The 26,821-nt window shown below is 42.2% G+C and overlaps 1 protein-coding gene across 8 annotated transcripts in view; it reads right to left on the minus strand.

Annotated features, from left to right (window-relative positions):
• Positions 1-942: 942 nt before the first annotated feature.
• LOC133151015 (F-box only protein 8-like) overlaps positions 943-26,821 on the minus strand; it is a 43,891-nt gene continuing 18,012 nt past the window's right edge. For 4 of the 8 annotated variants that reach the window (XM_061273723.1, XM_061273729.1, XM_061273730.1 and 1 more), the window contains 5 exons: positions 25,389-25,533; positions 25,143-25,269; positions 24,143-24,261; positions 20,395-20,591; positions 14,198-19,120 (listed from right to left, as the gene is read on the minus strand). In XM_061273723.1, the coding sequence (XP_061129707.1) occupies positions 18,933-19,120; positions 20,395-20,591; positions 24,143-24,261; positions 25,143-25,269; positions 25,389-25,533 (776 nt within the window). In that variant the 3' untranslated portion in view covers positions 14,198-18,932. Of the gene's footprint in view, positions 13,306-14,197; positions 19,121-20,394; positions 20,592-24,142; positions 24,262-25,142; positions 25,270-25,388; positions 25,534-26,821 lie in introns of those variants that run through there. The other 4 variants (XM_061273725.1, XM_061273726.1, XM_061273727.1 and 1 more) reach the window with 2 other exon arrangements.

A 26,821-nucleotide genomic window follows, 5' to 3' on the forward strand; every position in this document is an offset into this window, starting at 1 on the left:
CCACGACGGACCGGTACAAAGTCCGCATTACTGCCGACGCTGCACCGATTCGCCTGTCGATCTCGCGCTCCATCCTCCCCTCACTCGTGAACAAGACCCCGAGATACTTAAACTCCTCCACTTGGGGCAGGATCTCATCCGCGATCCGGAGAGGGCATTGCACCCTTTTCCGATCGAGGACCATGGACTCGGATTTGGAGGTGCTGACCCTCATCCCAACCGCTTCACACTCGGCTGTGAACCGCTCCAGCAAGAGCTGGAGATCACGTCCCGAAGAAGCCAACAGCACCACGTCGTCTGCAAAAAGCAGAGACGCGATGCTGAGGTCCCCAAACCGGACACCCTCAACGCCTCGGCTGCGCCTAGAAATTCTGTCCATAAAAATTATGAACAGAATCGGTGACAAAGGGCAGCCTTGGCGGAGTCCAACCCTCACTGGGAACGAGTCCAACTTACTGCTGGAAATGCGGACCAAACTCTGGCATCGGTAATACAGGGACCGAACCGCCCTTATCAGTTGGCTCGGTACCCCGTACTCCCGAACCACCCCCCACAGAACCCTCCGAGGGACACGGTCGAACGCCTTCTCCAAGTCCACAAAACACATGTGGACTGGTTGGGCGAACTCCCATGCACCCTCGAGGATCCTGCTGAGGGAGAAGAGCTGGTCCACTGTTCCACGGCCAGGACGAAAGCCACACTGTTCCTCCTGAATCCGAGGTTCGACCTCCCGACGGACCCTCCTTTCCAGCACCCCTGAAAAGACCTTACCAGGGAGGCTGAGGAGTGTAATTCCCCTGTAATCGGAACACACCCTCCGGTCCCCCTTCTTAGAGAGGGGAACCACCAGCCCAGTCTGCCAATCCAGAGGCACTGTCCCCGATGTCCACGCGATGTTGTAGAGACGTGTCAGCCATGACAGCCCCGCAACATCCAGAGCCCTTAGAAAACCCGGGCGGATCTCATCCCCGGGGCCCTGCCACAGAGGAGTTTTTTAACTACCTCGGTGACTTCAGCTCCAGAGATTGGAGAGTCCGCCTCAGAGTCCCCAGGCCCCGCTTCCAAAATGGAAGGCGTGTCGGTGGAATTGAGGAGGTCTTCGAAGTATTCTCCCCACCGACACACGACGTCCCGAGTCGAGGTCAGCAGCACGCCATCTCCACTGTAAACAGTGTTGACGTTGCACTGCTTCCCCCTCCTGAGACGCCGGATGGTGGACCAGAATTTCTTCGAAGCCGTCCGGAAGTCATTCTCCATGGCCTCGCCAAACTCCTCCCACGTCCGGGTTTTTGCCTCGGCAACCGCCAAAGCCGCGTTCCGCTTGGCCATCCGGTACCTGTCAGCTGCCTCCGGAGTCCTGCACGCCAAAACGGCCCGATAGGACTCCTTCTTCAGCTTGACGGCATCCCTTACCGCCGGTGTCCACCAGCGGGTTCGGGGATTGCCGCCAGGACAGGCACCAGTGACCTTACGGCTACAGCTCCGGTCGGCCGCCTCAACAATGGAGGCGCGGAACAAGGTCCATTCGGATTCAATGTCCCCCGCCTCCCCCGGGACGTGGGAATAGCTCTGCCGGAGGTGGGAGTTGAAGCTCTTCCTGACAGGGGATTCCACCCGATGTTCCCAGCAGACCCTCACAGAGCGTTTGGGTCTGCCAGGTCGGACCGGCATCTTCCCCCACCATCGGAGCCAACCCACCACCAGGTGGTGATCAGTTGACAGCTCCGCCCCTCTCTTTGCCCGAGTGTCCAAAACATGCGGCCGCAAATCCGATGACACGACTACAAAGTCGATCATCGAACTGCGGCCTAGGGTGTCCTGGTGCCAAGTGCACACATGGACACCCTTATGTTTGAACATGTTCAATATAGAAATTCCGTGTCGAGCACAGAAGTCCAACAATAGAACACCGCTCAGGTTCAGATCGGGGGGGCCGTTCCTCCCAATCACGCCCTTCCAGGTCTCACTGTCATTGCCCACGTGAGCATTGAAGTCACCCAGTAGAACGATGGAGTCCCCAGAAGCAGCGCTCTCCAGCACTTCCTCCAGGGACTCCAAGAAGGGTGGGTGCTCTGAGCTGCCGTTTGGTGCATAGACACAAACAACAGTCAGGACCTGTCCCCCCACCCGAAGGCGGAGGGAGGCTACCCTCTCGTTCACCGGGGTGAACCCCAATGTGCAGGCGCCCAGCCGGGGGGGCAATAACGACTCACGATTGTGAGTGATGTGAGTCACCCCGCTCACTCTTTGTTCGAGCTTTTGCCCTCTGGGAAGAGGTACAGAAGCCTGCGCTCCCGCACCACCAGACTCTCAAACAGCTTCATACTCCAGGCTGTCAGGATCCTGAACTCGCTTCCCCGTTCTGCGTAGCGTCCTGTACTTTTACTGTCTGTATGCACACTGGCTTTTATTCGTTGTGTTATCTATTCATCTATTATTTATTGTTACTCTTATTATTTATTGTTTGTGCCTTCTTGTTTTCTATATTTAGTTGTTTACTTGTATGTCTATCGTGTAATATGTTTTGTCACCGTGGGATAGGGAAAACGTAATTTCAATCTCTTTGTGTGTCTCGGCATGTGAAGATGTTGACAATAAAGCAGACTTTGACTTTGATAAGTATACCCACACCTGCTCGACGCCTCTCACCGTGGGCAACTCCAGAGTGGAAGAGAGTCCAGCCCCTCTCGAGAGGGCTTGAACCGGAACCCAAACTGTGCGTGGAGGCAAGTCCGACTATATCTAGTCGGAACTTTTCTGCCTCGCACACCAGCTCAGGCTCCTTTCCAGCCAGAGAGGTGACATTCCATGTCCCAAGAGACAGCTTCTGCAGCCGGGGATCAGACCGCCAAGGTCCCTGCCTTTGGCCGCCGCCCAGCTCGCACTGCACCCGACCCCTTTGGCCCCTCCCACGGGTGGTGAGCCCATGGGAAGGGGGACCCACATTTCCTTTTCGGGCTTTGCCCGGCCGGGCCCCATGGGCGAAGGCCCGGCCACCAGACGCTCGCCTTCGAGTCCCGCCTCCAGGCCTGGCTCCAGAGGGGGGCCCCGGTGACCCGCGTCCGGGCGAGGGAAATCTGTTTCCATATATATTTTTCATCATAAGGGGCTTTTTGAGCCGTGCTTTGTCTGGCCCTTCACCTAGGACCCGTTTGCCATGGGTGACCCTACCAGGAGCATGAAGCCCCAGACAACATGGCTCCTAGGATCATAGGGGCACGCAAACCCCTCCACCACGATAAGGTGACGACTCATGGACTCCACTCATGTAACTCTTGTTACAAAACTCCACACCAGAAATTGACATCACAATTTGTCGTATCAACCCCGATCTAACCCAAAATATATACTGGACTAGATAAGGTAAATAAACGGTGATGTAGGCACTCCAGCAATTTTGAAAATAACCTCCATTGACAAATCTATTTATTTGTGCCGTCTAGAGCTACAAAATAATGTTATACCTGGAGATGGGGCACAATTTACGTGATTTATGCGTTCATAGTAGAAAAAACATAACTTTCTTGGGAGGGGCGGGGAGTGGTGGGTAACTGCACTTTAGCAGGAAGAGAATATACAGTGTAACGGTGACTGCATGTGAGATATAACCTCTGTGCACTCACCTCATTTATCTGCAAGGAAAGTGTCTTCGGCGGCGCACTTGCTGTTGTTGGTTGTTTAAACGGCTGAGCGTGTTTTTGCGCCTTTGTCAATCATAATCCAGACATCTCTGCAGAACCTCCCAGCACTCTGCAAGGATGTCTCGGCACCTCAAGACTGGACTGGAGGTAGTAGGTTTGACGGACAAATAGCGAGCAATTTTAAGCAATAGTACAGCGATCAACCAACTAACTAACTAACTAACTAACTAACTGCGTACGTACACATACGTACACATACGTACACATACGTACGTACGTACGTACGTACGTACACACACGTACGTACGTACGTGCATACATACATACATACATACATGCATACATACATGTATGCAAAGTTGCAAACGTACGTACGTACGTACATACATACGTACATACATACATACATACATGCATGCAAAGTTGAAGGAGAGAAAAAATACGTGGCTGTCACATTTTCATTTTGTTCTTCTCTGGGTTCTCATGTAAACATTGGTTGTCACAGCTTTTTATTCATCGTTATTCGCTAACTTAAGGAGATGAGGGAACAGTGGCATAGCCAAGCCGGGGCGGCGCCCCGGTTAGGACTCCCTGCGCCCCGGTTGAAAAAAAATCTAGCTTTTTTGATTCTTCATTTTCATGCCGTTTTTGTCTTTCGGTCTTGCGCGAATGTGCTTGCGCTATTCTATGTGCGCGATGTTATCCATTCACCGTTTGCCTCCCGGACCCGGATGTTGTTTTAGCGATCAGCGAACGGCGTGGGTGATGTTCGATTTTTTTTTCCTGTGGGCGCGCGCCCCTACTGGAAAAATTCCTGGCTACGCCACTGTGAGGGAAAGAGGATCAGGAGTGAGAGCGGGTGTGCGTGATGAATACCAACTAAAAGTGGCCTAATAACTATAATGGCTCCGATTAACGAGTTTGTCTGCCTTGTCAACTTACCCGGAAAGTGGGCCTCCCACATTAAATAATTATTAGGCCTACAGATATGTTCACAAAATGCTGTCTTTGGACCAAATTAAAGTGCAACAAAACAGCAGCATAAACATATACTAATACTAATAATAATCATTCTCTTAATTGATTGTGAATTCAAAGCTGATTCTGATTATTTCAAAGGATTTATGTGCCGATTATTTGTTTCAGTTGAATATTTCTCGTAGGCTACCACTTGTGAATAAATCGTAATTAGGCCACTGTTTGTCTGCCTTGTCAACTTACCTGGAAAGTGGGCCTCCCACATTAAATAATTATTAGGCCGACAAATATGTTCACAAAATGCTGTCTTTGGACCAAACTAAAGTGCAACAAAACCGCAGCATAAACATAAACTAATACTAATAATAATCATTCTCTTAACTGATTGTGAATTCAAAGCTGATTCTGATTATTTGAAAGGATTTATGCGCCAATTATTTGTTTCAGTTGAATATTTCTAGTAGGGTACCACTTGTGAAAAAATCTTAATTAGGCCACTGTAAGCTATTTCGTACATGGGCCTATATGCAATTACATAGGCTGCATACTACAGCCATGAAGCCGTACAATTGTATTTTATTTTTCATTTAAATCGAACGTTGCGGATTGCGCGGTTGCTCAGTTTTTTTTTACTCCAGCCATGTGATTGCGCATATTTCGAATAGTATGCAGTAGCTTATATAGGCTGCAGGCCTACCATATGTCATCCACTGCACTTTCCATAAATCACACCTGTATGTTCTTAAAAAATAAATAAATAAAATAAACAATTTTCACCTAAACCACCCAAAGTCAGGCCCGTGGGCCAAATGCGGCCCGCGTCTAAATTTAAACTGGCCCGAAGCACTATGTCATAAAATCAATAATAAGTGGCCCGCTGGCACTCTCGCGGGGACCTACGCGCCCCAGAGCGAGCCACAGAAATTAAACTCGTCCTCACGGGAACGCGCACATGAGCCATCGCTCATGATCGGTTGCGAGCGTGTCTCCTCCGTTCCTTCCCAGTTCATGCGCACACAAGTGACCGTTTGCAAGATAATCAATGACACAGACACTTCCTCATTCAAATGTCCACACACTAAGGACTAAGGCGACGCTAAAACCAGAGACGCTGCAAGTGACGCTGCACAGGGAAAGGCAAAAAAAACAAAAAAAACATGGACTACTGGTGAGAGCTGTCTACTTCTTACGAACTCGACACACTACTACGCGTCCGCGCCGCCCACTCACAGTGATCACAAACAACAAAAATACTATGGATTATTATTTTGTGTTTATGAAGTCATTTGTTGCGTATGAAGTTGAAATAAAAAAGATAAAATGGTGAATGATTTCATTTGGATTAAAAATCTGACATGATGCCACCTGGCCTGTTTACTGCAGTCATAAACACCAATATCACCCTTCTTATTAATACAACAATAACAACAATAAAACAAACTTAATACATCTAGTGAAAAAACCATTCAACTTTCATAAAATTGTTCATTTGTATTTAATTTATTATTATTTTAATCTTTAACTTTTCTGGTAGTGCAATTGACAACAGATTATCAATTGCAATATCAACCTATCTGCAGACATAGACATTTACAAGTTCAATTACAATGGTAATGGTTCGAGGAATTTCGGTGCAAATGGTCGGCCTCTATCCATTTTCATCTAACCAAATCTGGCCCGCTTTGCAAAATGTTTGGACACCCCTGCCTTAAAGTGATTAGGTACTAAGTCAGCGAATTTTATCTCAATTGTTGAAGTTCACAAATGGCAATTAAAAAGCGAAGCTCAACTAAGCAGTCGTGCCTTAATAAGCACTTGGGAATAATAATAAAATATACATAACATAATTTAACAATTGCTGTTATTATTATTATTACTATTTTTTTTATCCATCCATCCATTTTCTGGTAGTATTATTATATCAATTCATGTACGCTTGTCCTCACGAAGGCTGCAGGTGAGCTGGAGCGATAGCCCAGGAGACTTTGGGAGCACGTACTGTTAACTGATTGTCAGTCAATTGCAGAGCTGATAGTGTTATTGTTCGTAGTGTTATTCTGAAACGAAATGAAATTCCTGATTGTAAGGGTCTCCATTATTCAATGTTGTAAGATCGTATTTCTGTCAAGTGTAAGAGCAGAAAAATATGAAAAATACAGAATTTAAATTATTTGTAGAATTAGTGTTATCGTTTTATTTTTTTTATGTATTTGTTAATAATAACCTCCCTTAGAAAACAGCGCATAATCTGTACGCCACTTCATGTACCTCTAAAACTATTGACCCTTAACATCTGTTAACAAAAAAGAAAACCTCAGAAAACCTCGCTGCGTAACATGTGCGAGAGGCAAAATAATCATTGATGTATTTTGGTTTATTATAAGAAGGTGGCCGCACGATTATTATTCAGCGTTTGTATACCTAATACATTGATGATGTTAATGGTTATAGTAACATCAATGTAGTAGGTAGACATGCGCGTGGAAGAGTGTGCGAATGCACCCGTTCGTGTGAACGAGTGTGTGCGCGTGTGAGAATGTGTCCCCACGTGTGTGTGTGATTATAGTCTGCACAAGAAAAAGAGGTTAAAGTTATTATTCTCCCATTTTTTATATTTTGCAGTTAGATGGTTGCTGTGGTATTAATTCCCCATTTTGTTATTTGCAAGTCAACAAATAAAAAGAACGAAGTAGCAATGTAGGGGTTGAGGCGCTCCAAACTACCTTAAAATCATGAAGAGCGAGACACAGTGGCTAAGGGCTCAAGTCTCATTCAGAGAGATGCTTGTTTGCGTCATGGCTCAGGTGCTCTTGAGCAAGGCAATACTCGTAGCTGCACTGGCTCAAGGGGTTCAGCCGGCGCTATTTGATGCCCTGTTCACTGTACTTCCATACGTGTGTGTGTGTGTGTGTGTGTGTGTGTGTGTGTGTGTGTGTGTGTGCGCGCGCGTGTATCCACGTGCGCAGAGACAGGAAATCCAGATCCAGAAAGTTAAAAAACCTGCCACGGTTTGGCTTCATCTCCAGATGCTTCTATTCAACCAGCAGGTAAGACTCACATGCTCAAGCTCGTTTACCTGCTGGAGAAACACCAGTGGCTAAAGCCAAACTCTGAACCTGAAATTTCGGTCACACAGTGGTCGACTTAGCACATCTCCCTCACAGTGCAGAGGATGCGGGTTCGTTCCATTCCTTCTGTCTTGCTTTACACAGTAAAGTTTACAGCTTCACAGTTATTAAAGGACAAATGGTAGACAAACTGTATTCATATAAATGTTTCAGACATTTCCTGTTTATTATTAAAAAAAAAAATCATGTCCTTGTCTATTAGAGATATATTCTGTTTCCAAATAGTTATGTCCTATATAGTGGTTATTGTTGGTCTTATTTATTGGCTAACATTAGGCAATAAATGTCAGTTTGTCAAAATGTGTTGCTTCTATTTAAAAAAGAAAAATTCTAGAGTAGATAAAATTAAATCATGTACCAATGTATGCACCTTATTAGCTGGTAGGATATGTTTATAATAAACAATTTCAAAATACTCACCTTTAAATCCAGCATTTACCTGTTAACTTCCCAACAAATTGAAAATTAAAAGTGATGAATAAGAGTGACATTAATTTGCCACAAGACAGCATCTTGGAAGTGTAAATAGTTGTCATAATGACAATATACCAGTCAGCAAGAGGCAAGGGTTCATAGAACAAATGGGGTAAAAAATGTTTAACCCTTCATCTTTGCCCACCAAACAAGGGGCTAAAGCAGGGGTCCCCAAACTTTTTCCTGTGAGGGCCACATAACCTTTCCCTTCTCTGATGGCGGGCCGGTGGCAGTTTGTAACAGAAAAAGTGTGACGATCGTAGGGGAGCTTAAAAAAATTATTGTTTTCCAGAAAGCCACACATAACCAAATAACGGTTATTTAATAACCCTTTCCAGGTTCTTTACAGAAAAAAAGTCAGGAAACAAATAATAACACTATTAATGAAATAAATAATAACTAAACCCTCTCTGAGTTCTTCACAGAAAAAACAGGAAATAAATAACTAAATAACTCTCTCTGGGTTCTTCATAGAAAAAAAAACATGGAACATTAACTTTCTGTTGTGCCATACACAATCTTAACAGATAAAAGTTCAGCTCAGTTGTCAGAGCAGAACCTCTCTGACACATATGAGCAGTCTCTTAAAGTTCTTGTGTTCCTTCCTTATAATCCTTTTGTAGGTTCCAGTAGGCTTGTAGACACTGCTGTCTTTTTTGTTAAAGTTTGATAGTGCGTCATAGTCTGGAGTAAAATTTGTTGTGGCAATTCTTAGGCGAGATCCGAGGTGTTGGTCCGTTTACCTCGATCTGTGACGGGTAGATGTTGACGTTCATGTGGCTGAACGTCACGTCGCGTACGTCGAGCCAAATTGGCAACTCTTTTAAACGCTCGGCACTGCTTTACTTGGGCGACATTTTAACGGAAGGATTCCAGGGGAAGGTTTGTGGGTGGCTTTAGCGCAAAACTGCATCTGAAAGCTCAGCGCGCGAATTACAAGAATGCTGTCGTCACAGCCCACGCTCTAAATTCGGGACTGATACAAATAGAGCGCGAGTGCGCCATGTCCGTACACGCACTTGTGAGTGTGCACCGAGCTTTCTGACACGGCTTCCGGTAGTAAATGCGCAGGCGAGCGCTTCCCCATCTACTGGGGAAACGCAGTCATTGCAGGCAAAATGAGCAAAAAAAAAAAAAAAAAAAATTTAATAATACAATTTATTCAGGGTTGGCGGGCCAGATTAAACGGTCCCGCGGGCCGTATCCGGCCCGCGGGCCGTAGTTTGGTGACCCCTGGGCTAAAGGAAGAGAAGAAAGGGGAGAAATGGGATTGAGCAAAGTCTGACAATTACTTCTTTTTCATTAACCAGGATTTTGGCACCCTCTTCAGGCATCTTGGGCACTGAATAGGGTGCCCTAGATGGTTGAAAAGCTTGGGTTAGTAGAGAGGAGAAAAGACAAGAGGCAAAAATCCACATCAATGCTGGGATATCAAAAATGCTCGTTGTTTACTCGCACGCAAAAAAAAAAAAAAGATAACACAAGCCCAGTAGAGGGTTTTCTTATTCACACGAGTAGCACACTCAACCACACTTCACTTTGCATCACAGAGAGTTGTGTAGACCAGGAAATGAGAGTGTAGTTTGCATTTTTCTCCCCCCCCCCCCCCCCCACCATGTCTGGCCACTAACTGGCGGAAATCAGGTGACAACTTATACACAGGCTCTAGCTGATGACACACCTACATAAAGGACCGATTTCCCTTTCATTTGTTACATCGGGTTCCACAGAAAAAACACAAATAGGTGAATTTGTGAATTGCTATGAGGTGGGGAGTTCTCTGTATAATCAGTTATGCAGAGCTTTGCGCTCTGGCTTCTATGTCTCAACGCATGTCAGATGTTGTGCAACACACAGCGGCAGATGGCAGAGCCACACTACAAAAGCGCAGGCGTTGTCATTCATGATTTATTAGTTTAAAAAAAGTGCAAAGACAGAATGTTTTTAGTTTACTTTTCTTTCTCTGTCTGTCCTGTGTTCATCCACGAGTAGATTTACTGCGATGAGAGCAGCTTCAGACAGCCGAGAGTGGAGAGCTTTTGTTTTCATCAGAGACAGGAAAGAAGGAGGAGATTGAATGAGGTGAGAACTGAGCATTATGGAAATGGGAAAATATGTTACAGGCGACGAGACAGACAAGGAAAAAATTAAACGATGTATACGTTTGATCATATACAAGTGACAAAGGATTTAAATAGAGGTTAAACATAACCAAAAAGCTAAAGATTAAATAAAATTTTAACATTTCATAGATTATGAAGAATTTAAATCCACAGAACCTCCAAAAATACAGTTGAGACTACTAGAGCTGCACTTACTGCATGAGCTCTGGGCTAGAGGAAGCACAAAGCAAAGATGAAAAAGCCCTTGTTTCCACTAGAGACACACTTTTCTGGGAGATCCACTCCAGACCATTCTTTTCCATCATAGAAGTCGTGAGTTGAGACACTTCAAAAGCTGTCATGATTGCGCATGGCAACAGTTTTTTTCCTTAATACAGCCTGCTTTACAGATGCCAATCAGGCAGTAAACTCTCAAGGGGCATTTGACACATCAGTTTTGATGTCTTGAATGCATTTGCCAGAAAAAGGAATGCCATTATCCATTAAAAGCATTTGTGCCAAATATGTTGATTTCTTTTAAGATATCAGAAACAAAGAGCGATAATACAATGAAAGGTGTAATAACAGAATATTTTCTGCAGGTTTGTTCATAATAGAAAAAAAGAACCGCAGCCTCTTAAAACTGCTGGTTTAACTATTGGACCAAGTCGGGTTTGGTATTTTACCAAACTTGGGGTTCATTTACAAAAGACTAACCCAATTTGTTGCACTATTTTGTACGAAATTGTTTGTTTTGGGCAAAACAACCCAGCAAGGTGGGTCAATTTGATTTACTGGGTCGGTCCAATTTTTAACCGAAATTGGGTTGTTTTTAACGCAGCATTTTTGAAGGTGCAGAAGAAATGGGCAAGAAAAAATCCTTCCATAGTCAAACTGGTGCAATCATTAAACCTCTATTAACTGTACAAGCAATGTTTTAGTTCCCATTTTATTAAGCGTAACAAGACTAACGCAACTCCTCACTCTTTGATCGTGTAGCATTTAACAAAGTGCAGAGGCCGTTAACTGATGCCAGTCACCAAGTAATTACTGTGTCTAAAAACTTCAAACGCCAACTTGTGGACTCACTCTTAATTTAGATAACATGATGATAAACCTGCTGAGGATGATATTTTACTGAGCATGCTATTTTCGACCGAGTACAGTAAGTGAATTGTCACAGATAATCGTGCATCATACTTTATGAACATGCTAAGCTTTTACGTGCAATTTAATTGGAGACTTTTCTAATTTCTTTTTTGAAGTCTTACTTTAAAACGGTAAGTTGGAGACCTGTCGGTAACTATTAATAATGATTGGGGTACAAACTGCTCTTCTTCAGTAAGGGGATTTTACCATCGCCATTGGTAAGCAACAGATATTTGAACATGAGCACATGTAGACACATACTAAAACACATGGCCGCAGGTGTCAAAGGGGAGGGGGGCGACATGTCCCTTACAGTTTCATAAAGACTACCATCCGCCACTTCCACTATCGTTACATAAGGCTACAAAGATTTCTGGTAAATCAGAAAACTAATGTTCCTCTCCTATTGGTGTGGACATGGAGCCTGCATAGCGCATGTTGTGCTACTACCAATGATGTGTGTATAGGTTCCACCAAAAATGTTGGAATTTTTACTTCTGTCATAATTTTAATGTCCTAACGTCGGATCTCCAACTCAGCAAGGAGAGGGATCTAAAAGCCAGACATAGACCATGTGCATTATAATTACACATTAACAATATTATAGTTAAAAGCGTTGTGCATTTATGAGGCTTTGAAGCGCTGGGAGCATGCAACGCTGCCGTTACAGGTCGTGAGCTCTACTTTAAAAGTATTATAGTATATTCACGTTTGGTGCGTGTCTTTTTACGCTTTGCTCAACGTGAAAGACAGAAAGAACAACATAAAATTGATGTTTGTAACTTTTTTTTCCTCTTTAGATAGAATAGTCTTTTGTCATGTACCGATCAATAGCTGGATTTAAATATAGTACTTTAAATATATATGGAAATTGCTAAATCTTTATTTTTATTTTGACTAAATCTAACACTTTTTTTTTACAGTGTGGGTTTTGCAGCGAGGGTGAGGTGACCATGCATTGCCTGTTAAAAGTGTAAGGGAGGTAATTTAAAAACAAAAATATTTAGTTTCCTCTAAAACAATAAATGTTTACAGACGGTCATATCCGATGGCCGTTGCTGAGATGTGGCAATTAATGTAGTAATTGTGAGTATAGTCACTGCAATAGAATTTTTTTATTTTTTTATTTTTTTACCCAAATTGGAAATCCACCTCTGAATAGACCTTACCAGGGAGGCTGAGGAGTGTGACTCCTCTGTAGTTGGAACACAATCTCCAGTCCCCCTTCTTAAAGAGGGGAACCACCACCCCAGTTTGCCAATCCAGAGGCACCATCCCCGATGTCCACGCAATGTTGTAGAGGCGTGTCAGCCATGACAGCCCCACAACATTCAGAGCCTTTAAAAACTCCTGGCGGATCTCATCCACCCCTGGGGCCTTGCCCCTGAGAAGTTTTTTAATTACCTCAGTGACTTCGACCCCAGAGATTGGAGAGATCTCAGAGTCTCCAGGCCCTGCTTCCACAATGGAAGGCGTGTCGGCGGAGTTGAGGAGTATTCTCCCCACCGACTCAAAACACAATGGTGCCAATAATAAAGTTGGGCTTTAACTGTAGATACAGTAGCGGCAGTGTCAATCCAAGTCCTGGTAGAGTAGTATTTAAAGGTTGGACTTAGTATATAAACCAGCCTCAATTGTGGATGTGGGGGTGTGTGTTTGTGTTTGCATTAATTGTGTGTGCGTGTGTGTATACACGTGCGTTTTTGCCTTTGTGTCAGCCCATCCTGATGAAGTGCAGAAACTTTGAGCTCAGGAGGCCATCCATCATCTCTTTCACGCTTAAGTGTGCCTCTCCAGACGGAGACGCCACCAGACGACGACCTGGGTTCACCGCTGTGGGTTGGCCAAAATAAACATCAGGCCCTTCGTCGTCATCATCATCAGTATCAGTATAATTGGATCAACATCATTATCATCAGAAGAAAAAGCACAAACAGTGCTAATTGCTCATGTTACTTCCGAGATATAACACAAAACCCATGAATTCAGAACGCACCAGGAGGTCTTTTTTTCTGGTATGACTACTAATATTTGACACCCTATCCCATTTTGCTGATTATGTATACTGAGACAGACAGTATTCAAATTTACTAAAATTATCGACAGCCCAGATTATGTTTTACTGTATATCATATCAACATTTTTATTTTTTAAATCACGAGCATCCCATTGTGAAGATGATCAAATGCATAGTCATTGAGAAAATATAAAGATACCAAGCTTAATTTTTAAAATGAACAAGATAAACTGAAGGGAAAGGTGTGTCTGTTTGATGTTAGGTCACGTAGCCTTGCCCTCGATTCTCTTCTCATTTGCTGTGCATAAAACCACATATTGCCCTTTTGCTCTCACACGCTCATGTGCACACGCACGCACGCAGAGGTCGAGTATCAGAGGTCATAATGTGTCTGGACAGGATTTAGTTTTGGGCTGCTTGATCTCGAACCCACGAACACATACAATGCACACACACGTTTGTAAATACAGGCCTCCAAATGGGGTACACAAGGTTGAACAGCCTTACTGAGAAATTATTTACAGCAGAACTAAGGTGCAAGGATTAAGGACCACCCCTGCATTTTTGTTTCATTTATATCTACATCAAGTATATCATCTACTAGACATTCAAGTTTGAAAACATTCTACAAAATTCTACATTCTAAACTAATTTTTCATATGCTACATATCTTAGCTAAGGTATAAAAGTACAGAAACTACAAACATGTTAGCAAATGCAAGATTTAATAACTAGTTACATATTTGTGTGATACAATGTCAGTTACAAAGCATTCTAAACAAAAAATACCACATAAATGGCTTTCATTATTTCAAAAAGCTATACTTCATTAAGAGTTTGTCTTTATTGGATCGTCAACAAAATGAATGTAATTGCAAGTAAGCCTTGATTTCTAATGAAACCAAGATGGTATTGACTTCAATGACTTGAGGAAGGGGCAAAAAGGGGGGGGGGGGAGGCATAGCTACATGGCTATTGACCTTTAATGTAAATGTTAAATAATTACCGTATTTTCCGCACTATTAGGCGCACTTAAAAACTTAAAATTTACTCAAAAAAATCACAGTGCGCCTAATAAATATATGGATCAATTGATGAATTTGTTGATCCATACTGGTTGTACACAGCACTCTGCCAAAATGTTTCAGTATGTTTTAGTACGACTAGTACCGTTTTTTTCCGTGTATAGTGCGCCCCCATGTATAGTACGCACCCTAAGAATGGCATGCTGATGCTGGAAAAAAGCTTGTACCCATATATAATACGCACCCAATTTTTATGATTTTTTAAAAAAATTTTTTTTAATTTTTTTATTTATTTTTTTAAGTCCCAATGATCGTCACACACGCAGGGAGGCAATGGGTCCCATTTTTATAGTCTTTGGTATGGTCTTAACTAGGCTGGATGTAACTTTTTTTGTTGCCGTTGATTTCTCCGACTGCCCCTAAACGCACCACCGCTCCGTGCGCGCATCGGCTGCGGACGTGAAAAAGGCGGCTCTGTATGGGAGAGACGTTGAAGAGGAATAAAAACACCCTTGGAAACCAAAACTTGCCCCTCGTCGTGACTCGGAGCCGCAACAAATGTTTCGGATTTGTGTAGGGTACATTGTGACAGACAGCAAACTAGCAGGTGATCGAGCGAGCGTCTGATACAAGAGCATTGCGGTCGTATGGAGCGTGTTTGAAGTGAACAGCAGAGACAAAAGGAACAAGGCAAAGTGTTGTGAAATAAAATATTACCTGTAATACGCATTTTGTTATTTGCTGATTGAAACTGCTAATTAAACTGTGAATTGAAACTAATAGGAAGAAAACATATCTTGCTCTTAATATAGCTGACGTGTCTTGCGCATACGTTCTGCGCATCTGTAATGGCGGCCTCCGTATGACGTCCGGTCCGCGATGGAGATTAAAAACAAACAATATTTGACAATAACACACCATCAAGGATTGCACCATCGCATCAAATGATGTGTCGTCAATTATGGATTTTTTTGACTAAGTGTGTTGGGCAGGATGGCTGAATGCGATGCGCGATTGACAACAAACAAGAAGAAAGGTGAGTTTTATTTCGGGGGAGATTTGTCATGTCTCGTCCCCAGTTTTGCTATGTGTCTAGGTTGCCATAGTTTCTGTTCGCGTCGCCCCTCTCTTCCTGTGTCACCTCAATCGATGTAACGTGTTTTGTATTTAAGTCCTGTCTGCCCCTCGCTCACCGTTGGATCATTGCATGTGTTACTGTCATTCTGTTCCTGTCTTTGGTAATGTCACCCTGTCTTTTTGTTCCACGACTTTGTCGGTCAGTTCTGTTGTTGGTTTTGTTGTACCATGACTTTCTTTGAAGAAAAAAAAAAAAAATAAAAAAAAAAAAAGAATTTAAAATTTTTTTTTTTGTACCCATGTATAATATGCACCCCAGATTTTAGGACAATAAATTAGTTAAATTTTGCGCACTATACATGGAAAAAAACGGTAAATTACAAGGTCGCATCGCTTCCCAGCATTACGGCAACCGTGGTCAGGGTGCGTCACTGAATAGCTGTTGTACCCGCGAGGCTATTTCATTTAGAAATAGAAATCAAATAGGCTGTTCCGTTAATGCAGTGCTTCTCAAATAGTGGGGCGCGCCCCCCTTGGGGGGCGCCGTGCTATACCTGGGGGGGCGCGTGTGACCCTGGGGAACAGGCTTTTTTTTTGCAGTACTAGAATAAAGTGTAATTGCGCATCTTCCCAGCAGGGGGCAGTGGCGCTCTCATTGTTACTTCTGTGACGTTTGCGACAGTGCAACATTTTACGATTTACAAGACAAGTTAGGATAGTCACGGTGGGTAGGGGGGGGCGCGAAAAGTTTTCTTATTGCTAGGGGGGGCGTAACAGAAAATAATCGAGAAGCACTGCGTTAATGTTTTCGAATACGTTTACGGATCGATATCCAACGGAATCATAAATATGCAGCACCAATGTGTTAATCAGTCTTTAGTCGGTTCCGATCACTTTTATGGGAGAGAGTTTGAGAAACGTGATTGTTTACAGGGGGCTGCCACGATACTTTGCTGAGACTCATGGGAGTCTGCGAGCTGAGCTCATGGGAGTTTGCGGGTGGCTAATGCTATAATGATAGCTGCTATACGCACGAGGCTATTTCGTTTCAAAATAGGCTGCTTCGTTAATGTTTCGAGTAAATTTACGGATGGATATGGAAGGGAGACATAAGTAAGCAGTACCAATGTGTTAGATCGAACTTTAGTCAGTTCCGATTTTGTAGGAGATCGTTTGACAAACGCAATTGTTTACAGAGAGCTCATTGGTTATTGGCTAGTGGATGCATACCGCAACCCTAGTCAACCTCAGTTTGTTGCAGTATAGCTTCTATTTTATGCGCCTTTTAATCCGGTGCGCCCTATATATGAAATCATTTCTAAAATAAAAAAATTCAATGAGGGTGCGCCTTATAATCCAGTGCGCGTTATGGTGCGAAAAATACGGTACTTCTCAACAACATAGTGTAAGATCTATTGTCAAGGTAACATTGATGATCAGTGAAATATCTATTGCTAATAGTTTTAAATTAGTAGAAGGTGTCATAATCTTATTATTGACAAATTCATTAACAATTAAAAATTCTAATCCATACGCTAGTATCGACATTTCTTAAGTATCATCCTCAGTTTTGATTTGTGAAGTTTTGTTTTAGCATCTAACAAAGTATATACAGTGGAGTCTCGGTTTTCGAACGTTCCGGTTCTCGAACAAATCGGTATTCGAACAAAAAATTCTAGATTTTTTTGCTTCGGATGTCGGACGAAATTCAGTTGTCGAACCTCGCGAGATGAGCCGAGAGGACCCGCATGCCAACTGACTCTGTTCATTATTACGTTCTCGTTACTCTGAGGATTGCATCAACTCTAATGATGCCTCCAAAGGAAGCAAGTCGGAGCAGTAAAGCCATCATAAAACACAAAGACGCTCCTAAAGCAATGAGACACTGAGCACCCGGCGCGCTGCGGTTGCGCGATCGGACCAAATTAAGCTCCCTGCGCACTGAGGTCCACTTAAATTTTGGAAAGTACATTAGGACTTTAAAAATATTTTTTAAATTTTAGCGACCGCTCTGTCACAATAATGCGACCAGCGCGGTGCAGTTGCGCGGTCGGTGGCGCGCAACGGTTGCCCGTTCGGCGGTGCGCTGCAGTTGCGTGATCGGACAAAATTAAGATCCCTGCGCACTAATGTCCGCTTAAATTTTGGAAAGTACATCAGGACATTAAAAATATTTTCTAAATTTCAGCGGCGGCTCTGTCACAATAATGCAACCAGCGCGGTGCAGTTGCGCGGTCGGCGACGTGATTGGACAAAAATGCGCAAATGAAAAAATGCTTAAAAAAGGCAGGGGTTTTTGTCTTGGAACGGATTAATCTTTTTCCATTATTTGTAATGGGAAAATATGATTCGGAATTTGAACGATTCACTTCTCGAACAGGCTTCTGGAACGGATTGTGTTCGAAGACCGAGGCTCCACTGTACTTAAAAAAAGCACCTTAACTTACAACTGATCCTGTTTTTACTGTAATTTTGCTCCAGAGGTAATTTTCTTCTAGCTTTAAGCAATAAAAAAGTACATACAAACATTACTACAAAGACATTCTAACGTTCTCTGTGACGTTGGTTACAGTTATTTTATCTGTAATTGAAAGTAACATTTTTGAGATACTTATGGCATGGAACTGAACTATGACTACACTAAGACTGCAGTTCAGCAGCCATATTTTCAAATATGTTAAAATTGAAAAAGGATTATGCACTAATTTACAGGCAGCACAAAGCTTCTAATTGAGCCATTGCACTGATACCAACTGGAGAAAATCCATCCATTTATTTTATAAACCTCTTGTAATCATGAGAGTCGCGAGTGAGCTGGAGCCTTTACCAGCTCACCTTAAATAAGAGGTGGGGTACAGCCTGAACACCATGGTGTACTGTATAAAATGTCAGCTTTACTGTAAACCACTCAAGTGTGTTATGTGTGCGTGTGTCTGACGCGCGCGCGTAGGGACGCACACACACGCGCGCACGCACGCAAATACGCATAGACCCACACACGCACGCAAAATCTAGTGGCTCATATTTTTGGGTTAAATATAATTGTCCAACCCTTTCTAGTTCATCCTTCCACCACTTAGTAGTAATACTTCATCAGTGCAGTGTAGAAACTTATCTTCATGGTTTTAATTAAAACCATCCTCCTCTATTACAAAAATGTCAGAGCATTCAGTTAATTTTGGTGGCAGCATCTCTCCCACAGTACAGTGGTACATTTGATTTGTTTGTAAAGTCTGTAAAAATATCCCAAACATTCCAGAGATATTATATAGGAACCAAAACACAGATTCCTATTCTTCAGTGCATTGTGAGAATTGCTAAAAAATAGCTGGTGAAGTGAGCTATGCAGCCACATGGCCAATTAAATATATATTGTCATAAAGATGGCCCACAAAGTCATCCGAGACATTATGGGCTGCTCTACGAGTGTTCCTGATGAACTCCCTCTTTGACATTTTGTTTTTGACATGAGGACTGGTCAGATCAATGGACAGCAGGATGAGACTGTAGCATAGCACATACACAGCATCTGCAAAGAACATAATAGTACACTGTAATATCTGTCTATAGGAAAACAAAGATAGAACATTGTTGGCATGGCCATAAATCTCAAATGTTACAGTCACAATGTTAAGCTCGTAATAGTACATAATGCTGGACAATTTAGCAGGCTATAACACACCAGTAAATAACTCAAGAACATTAAAACAAACCCAAATTTGATTTAAAATAAATGTAAAGACATACTATTGGAACTATTTTTGTAATTCCATCTCTTTGCTTTTTATGACATTAATCTTGTATATTTGGATCATTACAAGTGTTGTTTAAACTATGTAAAGATTCACTTTTTTTTTTAGATAGGAAGAAGTACAGAACATGCTCTGGTGAGAGTAGCAGTAGCACAATAGGTAGATACATAGTCCATTGATATTTTTGAAACTGGAGATTTGTTGCTGATGCTGTTAATTTGTGGCTATATGGTCCATTAACATTTTTGAAACTGAAGATTTGTTACTGATGCTGTTAATTTTTGGCTATGTTGTGACTCTAACCAGAAAAAGCCAGTTTATATAGCCTAATAAATTTGTTTTTGTATTAACATTAATTTTAACATTCCCAAAACTTAAAGTCACAACACAGCCACAATTTTATCTGTATATTCAAACGCATGCACGTTGACAACAATCTCAGCCAAATTTACATTTAGCTGGTAGTTGTGGAATGCATTCTGTGTTCAGAGGCTTATTTAATGGATATCTCAAAAAGGTTAATGTAATAAACAACTTTCAACAGTAAGTGTATTTCTTAACACATATCCATCCATCCATTTTCTGTACCGCTTAGTCCCCACGGGGGTCGCGGGCGTGCTGGAGCCTATCCCAGCCGTCATCGGGCAGTAGGCGGGGGGCACCCTGAACCGGTTGCCAGCCAATCGCAGGGCACACAGAGACAAACAACCATACGCACTCGCACTCACACCTAGGGACAATTTGGAGTGCTCAATCGGCCTACCAAGCATGTTTTTGAGATGTGGGAGGAAACCGGAGTGCCCGGAGAAAACCCACGCGAGCCCGGGGAGAACATGCAAACTCCACACAGGGAGGGACGGAGGTGGAATCAAACCTGCACCCTCCTAACTGTGAGGCGGACGTGCTACCCAGTGCGCCACCGAGCCGCCTTTCTTAACATTTATTGTTTCATAATTTTGTTATTTATTTATTTATAGCAATATGCCTAAAATAACACAATTACTGAGCTGAAGCATTGATTTTAGTTTTTTAATGGTGTGTGTAAACTAACCAGGACTGAGCCCCAGCTCCCGGACAAGACCAGGGTTACAGGTACAAAACCTGTGACTAAATTTGGTGATGAGTGTTTCCAGATACTCTCCTCTCTCCTCTGGTGCATGAATATGTCTGAAGAAATCCCTCAGAGCATTGGGGAGGAACTGGTTACTGAAGTTGTGAAGAGTCACTAGCTCGTCCAAAACATCACGCCTGCAAATACACATAGGATACAATGTCCAAGTGTTTTCATTTTAGGGGAAGGGTACTACCTAAATATTGGAATTGTGATAACTGCATTTGGTTGCAAGCACCTTATTCCGACATCAGCTGACAAAACATCAAAAGCCTCCCGTTCATGAATGCCGGTGGCAAATTTCAACGCCCTGACTTTTGAACAAAAAAATTAAATAAAAAATTCTCACTAAGGGGCGAACAATACTGAGTGTTTTTGAATGCAGCGAATATTGCATCCATGTCAGGCTTTGTTTAATGTTGCAAATGTTCGGCAAAGCTTCGCCTGTACTGTCTTGTCACAAGGGAACTATGAACATATATAATTTATAAATTTCATTGCGTGAAGAAAAGTCCAAAACGTTCGCCAATGTTTTGTGAACATTTGCAACCATGAATGATCCCTGAAGCAACACTGATGTGAACACAACATTTGCTGCATCGAAAACACTGTGCAACACACACAATTGTTGCTGAGGGGTAACTTATTTCATTTTTTTTAATTGTTGTTTGGTGCTTCTACAGGAATATTTATATGTATTCTATATTTTCAATGTCATTTTTATTGTTTGTTACACAGTGATCCCTCGCGACCTCGCGGTTCGTTAATTGCGGCTTTCTAAAAACATATTTGCAATCTTGTACTTTGATATAAAAGAAGTTGTTATAATAAAAGACTTTTGAAAACATATTTACAGTATTGTACCTTGTTATAAAAAGTTGTCATAATAATAAAAGAGTCCTAAAATCCTATTTACAGTATGTATACTTTAGCTACATATACATACATCTACAAAATGCGCATAGCACTGCTATGGTAACTTGTGACCACTAGAGGTCCCTGTTTAACCAAGGTTTACAACAAAACGTCAAATGTACATGTTACACCCACACCCACACACATAATATTTATATTTTCAATATTTATACAATATTTTCAGTATGTTATTTATATTATTAATGTATTACTATTAACTATTATAACTATTAATGTTCTAATAATAACATATGCACTTAAATGGTTTCATATACATTTATTGACACACAAATTGTACAGATTAGAGGCTGACCCAACTACGTGGATTTCACTTATCGCGGGGTGGTTTTGGAACCAATTATCCGCCATAAACGAGGGATTACTGTACTGTTATAATATAATTATCATATAAACACCAGCATGAGATGATACTTGCTGTTGAATTGTTTAAGAAGTGATATCATTATCATTGGAAACATATTTACAGTTGTTACCAATTAAATATGAATAATTTGAAATATTTTAAAATAATTTAACAGAGTAATTTAAACTAATTACCGTATTGGCCCGAATATAAAACGACCCTGATTATAAGACGAGCCCCTCTTTTTCAAGACTCGAGTTTGACAAAAGACTTTTTGAATACCAAATAAAATTTTCATACAGAAAATAATTACACTACATCTGAAACAAATGATTGTAACAATATATTTGAAAAAGTATGTTATTTTGCCTCATTCAAATCATGCAAAAACGGTATCACATCTTAATATCTGTACATTTAAATATGTAAACTAAAGTGCAATCACATTTGTAAATGAATGGCTTCTGTTATTTTTAAATGTAAATAAACCTACTGTTTCTCCATTTTCTGTTATCTCTTATTCATCTTCTCTTTTCTTTCTTACCGCTATTTTTTATTTTTCTTCTTCGTGACAGGGGTTCGCTTTGGCCTGGGGAGTTAAGTTCAGCATTCGCTTTAAAGATATCTGGCGCCATACAGCGTTGAGAATGGGTATAATGTCTAGATCCCGAATATAAGACGACCGCCACTTTCTCTTATTTCAATGCAAAAAACATCGTCTTATATTCGGGCCAATACGGTAAAATTCTTACAAAATATGCTTACCAGTTAATATCAGGTACAATGTGCTTAGTTTTTTATGACAGTGGATAATTATTGATCTGGACTAGTGGGTGCATAATATGCTCGTGGATAAAACTTGGTTCATGTGTGAGACGTCATGTAGAGTGCGTCACAGCAATACCGGAGAGATGACCCACATTCTACATTCTTTTTTTTTTTTTCTAGTTCCCCTCACTTGCTTCCTACATTTTTACTTTTCTTTTGGGAGTGTACTATCTTTAGTTTTGTGTAATCCACAAACAATTGATAATTGCCAGTTTCGATCACGTCACTGCTTGGAATTCATTCAGCAGGGCTTTGTAGCTCCTGTCTACTGTCCGTTCACCGGCCAGCCTGCTCGCCCGGTTAGCATTAGCCCAAAGCGGCTTGCAATCTCATTCGTATTTCGTTTGAAAGTTCATCGATGGGTACGAACTCTGATCAACCTATTAGACTCAAACTCAGTTTTATGAATATTACAAACCGGATTCGGTTCAAGTTGGGAAATTGTGTAAAATGTAAATAAAAACAAAATACAGCGGAGCCTCGGTTTTCGAACACAATCCGTTCCAGAAGGCTGTTCGAGAAGTGAATCGTTCGAATTCCGAATCATATTTTCTCATTACAAATAATGGAAAAAGATTAATCCGTTCCAAGACAAAAACCCCTGCCTTTTTAAAGCATTTTTTCATTTGCGCATTTTTGTCCAATCGCGCAACTGCAGCGCACCGCTGAACGCGCAACCGTAGCGCGTCGCCGACCCCGCAACTGCATCGCGCTGGTTGCATTATTGTGGCAGAGCTGTCGCTGAAATTTAGAAAATATTTTTAAACTCCTGATGTACTTTGCAAAATTCAAGTGGACCTAAGTGCGCAGGGAGCTTAATTTTGTCCGATCGCGCAACCGCAGCGCACCGCCGAACGCGCAAACGTAGCGCGTCGCCGAACGCGCAACTGCACGGCGCTGATTGCATTATTGTGACAGAGCCGTCGTTGAAATTTAGAAAATATTTTTAAACTCCAGATGTACTTTCCAAAATTGAAGTGGACCTCAGTGCGCAGGGAGCTTAATTTAATCCGATTGCGCAACCGCAGCGCGCCGGACGCTCACTGTCGCATTGCTTTAAGTGCGTCTTTTTGTTCCGAGTTGTAAGATAACGCTGCTCTTGAGCCATTCCCATCTGAAAAAGTTCCTGATCCCGTTCGCCCCACCATTCACAAAAATGATACTCCCGACGGAAAAAAACACGGAAATCCGCAGAAGATTCTCATCCCTGGTCGTGTTCGTAAATGAATGGGAGTTGAGCGCATTTAACCTTTCCGACCACACCCACTTTCAGAATAGTGCCAGGGCATCTGAGTGAATTTTTGAACGCACACTAAATATCTTTTATGAAGCTAGGTTGGCTTATCTACCACCAGGCAAGTTTTCTGGGGGAAACCCTGATAAGAGTATGAACATAATGCATTATTATATTTAATTTAATGCAAATGTCAGATGCAAGGTTTACTTTGCCTATTAGGTCATTTTTGGGTATATTTACATATATTGAAAAACCATCATATAGTAGATGTCAACTTCGCCTGCCATAAACCTTTGCACAAATAGATTTTTGTGGACATCTTTTGTGTACATCTCTCTGCTTACCTCTCATCCAGGTAAATTCTCAGCATCTTCCAGTTGAGCCGTCTAGTGTAAAAGATGAACTTCGCCTGCTCTGTGGGATGATCTACGAGTATTCCTTTAGACATGAAATAAGATATACCCTATTGAGAAGGCAGGAAAGGGCAACAGAGAGAGAGAGATCATAGATTGGTCTTAGTACTTTTGAAGATCTAGACCAGGGGTGGGCAAACTAAATTTGGTCTAAATTTGGACCGGAGGGCCGAACCAGGAGCAGATGGACGTAGTGTTTGTGTGAAGTAATATAAGCGATATATAAGGTCGCCTTGAGAGCCTCCCCTTCATTTTCAGTGGGAACAGTGTTGTTGGTCTCCCTTTTTTGCTAGTGCGTCATAGTCTGGAGTAAAGTTTGTTGTGGCAATTCTTAGGAGAGATCCGAGGTGTTGGTCCGTTTACCTCGATCTGTGACGAGTTGATGTGGCTGAACGTCACGTCGCGTATGTCGAGCCAAATTGGCCACTCTTTTCTAAACACTCGGCACTGTGTCCACCTTGCTTTTCCTTGGGCGACTCATTTCAATAGAAGGATTCCAGGGGAAGGTTTGTAGGTGGCTTTCGCGTAAAACTGTATCTGAAAGCTCAGCGTGCGAATTACAAGAATGCGGTCGTCACAGCCCACGCTCCAAATTCGGGACTGATACAAATAGAGCGCGAGTGCCGCATGTCCGTACTACTGAGCACTTGTGAGTGTGCACCGAGCTTTCTTACATGGCTTCCGGTAGTAAATGCGCAGGCGAGCGCTTCCCCATCTACTGGGGAAACGCAGTCATTGCAGGCAAAATGACCCCAAAAAAAATTAATAATACAATTTATTCAGGGTTGGCGGGCCGGATCAAACGGTCCCGTGGGCCGGCTGTGGCCCGCGGGTCGTAGTTTGCCCACCCCTGATCTAGACACACACGTACGTACATGCGTGTGGTGGGGCTCTGTGCGACTCATGAGCTTTGATGTTTGGCATGCATTACCTCCTGTGGGTTTGCGTTGAATGTAAGGCTCCCTTCATCTAGTTGTAGATATAGTCTTCTATATGAGAAACCAGCAGGCAGCCTTCTGTTGTATATGGAGCAGTGACCCCATGTGGACTTGCAGAGCCTAGAAAATCAACACGGGAGGATTACCAAAAAGACTCATTAAGAAAAAAAGCAAGAAAGACATTTACTACAAACATATGGCAAAGTACCATCACAGACACCAAACTTAAATCTCCTTACCCCTGCCACAGATATTCATCATTGCCTAGGTCCTGCCATACACACCCGGCCAGACACAGATCGGTTGCATTCAGATACGACAATATGGTTATTCCCAACTCTGGTGGGAGCATCTCCAAATCTATAAAACCATTTTGTGCTTTACCTACAACAACAAAGATTTACAGAGCACGTTTTAATAAACATAAGGCATATACAGAAAATTAAAGAGCCAATTTGAATAAACACAAAGCACATACGGAAAACTGAAAATGTTATTTACACATTGTCATACACAGTCTTATGACATTCAGTTCGGCAAGCACCAAAGGATTGAATCTGGGCGTAGATTGTGATTTTCTGTTGGGCATCGATGAAGTCACGCAATATGTCAATTTAACTCTTGAGAGTTAGAGGGACATTTTTTTATCTTAAATGTCTTGTACACAAATCGTTATATGTATGCAGTGCCTACAAACCAATCAAATCTAAAATTAATATTCAGACAGAATAGTGTGAGTTAACAGTGTTAGCCAAGGTAAGACAATCGGAGTATCGCCTGATTTTGATGCAACAGATATGCCAGACAAATGTTAACTGTCATGGCCGATTTTAGGTTCTCTCGATGCGTAGCCCGCGTACTATGACATACTCAACGATTGGTTATTTGCCGTTTAGGATTTCCACAAAAATGCTGAATATCTGGCACGTCAGAATCTTTGTTGGTCTTGCCGCATAGTGTGCCATGTCCTGCAGCGATTCATCTGATTGGACTTTGCAATTCTTCCCCCATACACATCTGCCCAGTGCCTTAGGTCAGGGGTCTAGATGCAATTAGACGTACAGAGAACTATGTGAAAGCTCAGTGGGGATCGAGCCCTTTCCATTGCCTGGCTCACTTTTTGGAATGACCTCCTGGCTTAACTTCAGGCAAGCCGAAAGATATACATATTCTATTTTTTCTAAGTATGTCATTTAAAGTGAGATGTATACAGTGAATTTGAATTGCCAAGGGTTATCTGTGACCAGGGATGATGAAATTCATCACGTAGATCCAAAACGACACTTCACATACTTCTTATAAAGACAACACCAGAAAGCATTGAGTGAAACAGCTGGCGCTCTGGGATGTAGGCTACTGTTGAGTTTTTCTTATCATCTTATCAATAAATATGCATTAATCTAAGTGAATGTGAACAGTAACTTGACAAGTCCCCGTGATCCTGTGGTCTTCCGGGTGTAGTATTACGGACACATACAGCTCATGCGTCACAGTCGATATGAACTCAGCGTATATTAGTACTTTGGAATTGCTCGTACAGTAAATATAGGTTTGATGAGCATAGTCCTGGTATGGATTGGTCTCAGAGGTTACACAGTACACATTTAAGTCATTAGTGAACAAAAGCAACAGTTTATTCTTCAAGAAAAAGTAAAGTATCGCTATAATTATG

The sequence above is a fragment of the Syngnathus typhle genome, linkage group LG3 (assembly GCF_033458585.1).
Source record: "Syngnathus typhle isolate RoL2023-S1 ecotype Sweden linkage group LG3, RoL_Styp_1.0, whole genome shotgun sequence".
Lineage (NCBI taxonomy): Eukaryota > Metazoa > Chordata > Actinopteri > Syngnathiformes > Syngnathidae > Syngnathus > Syngnathus typhle.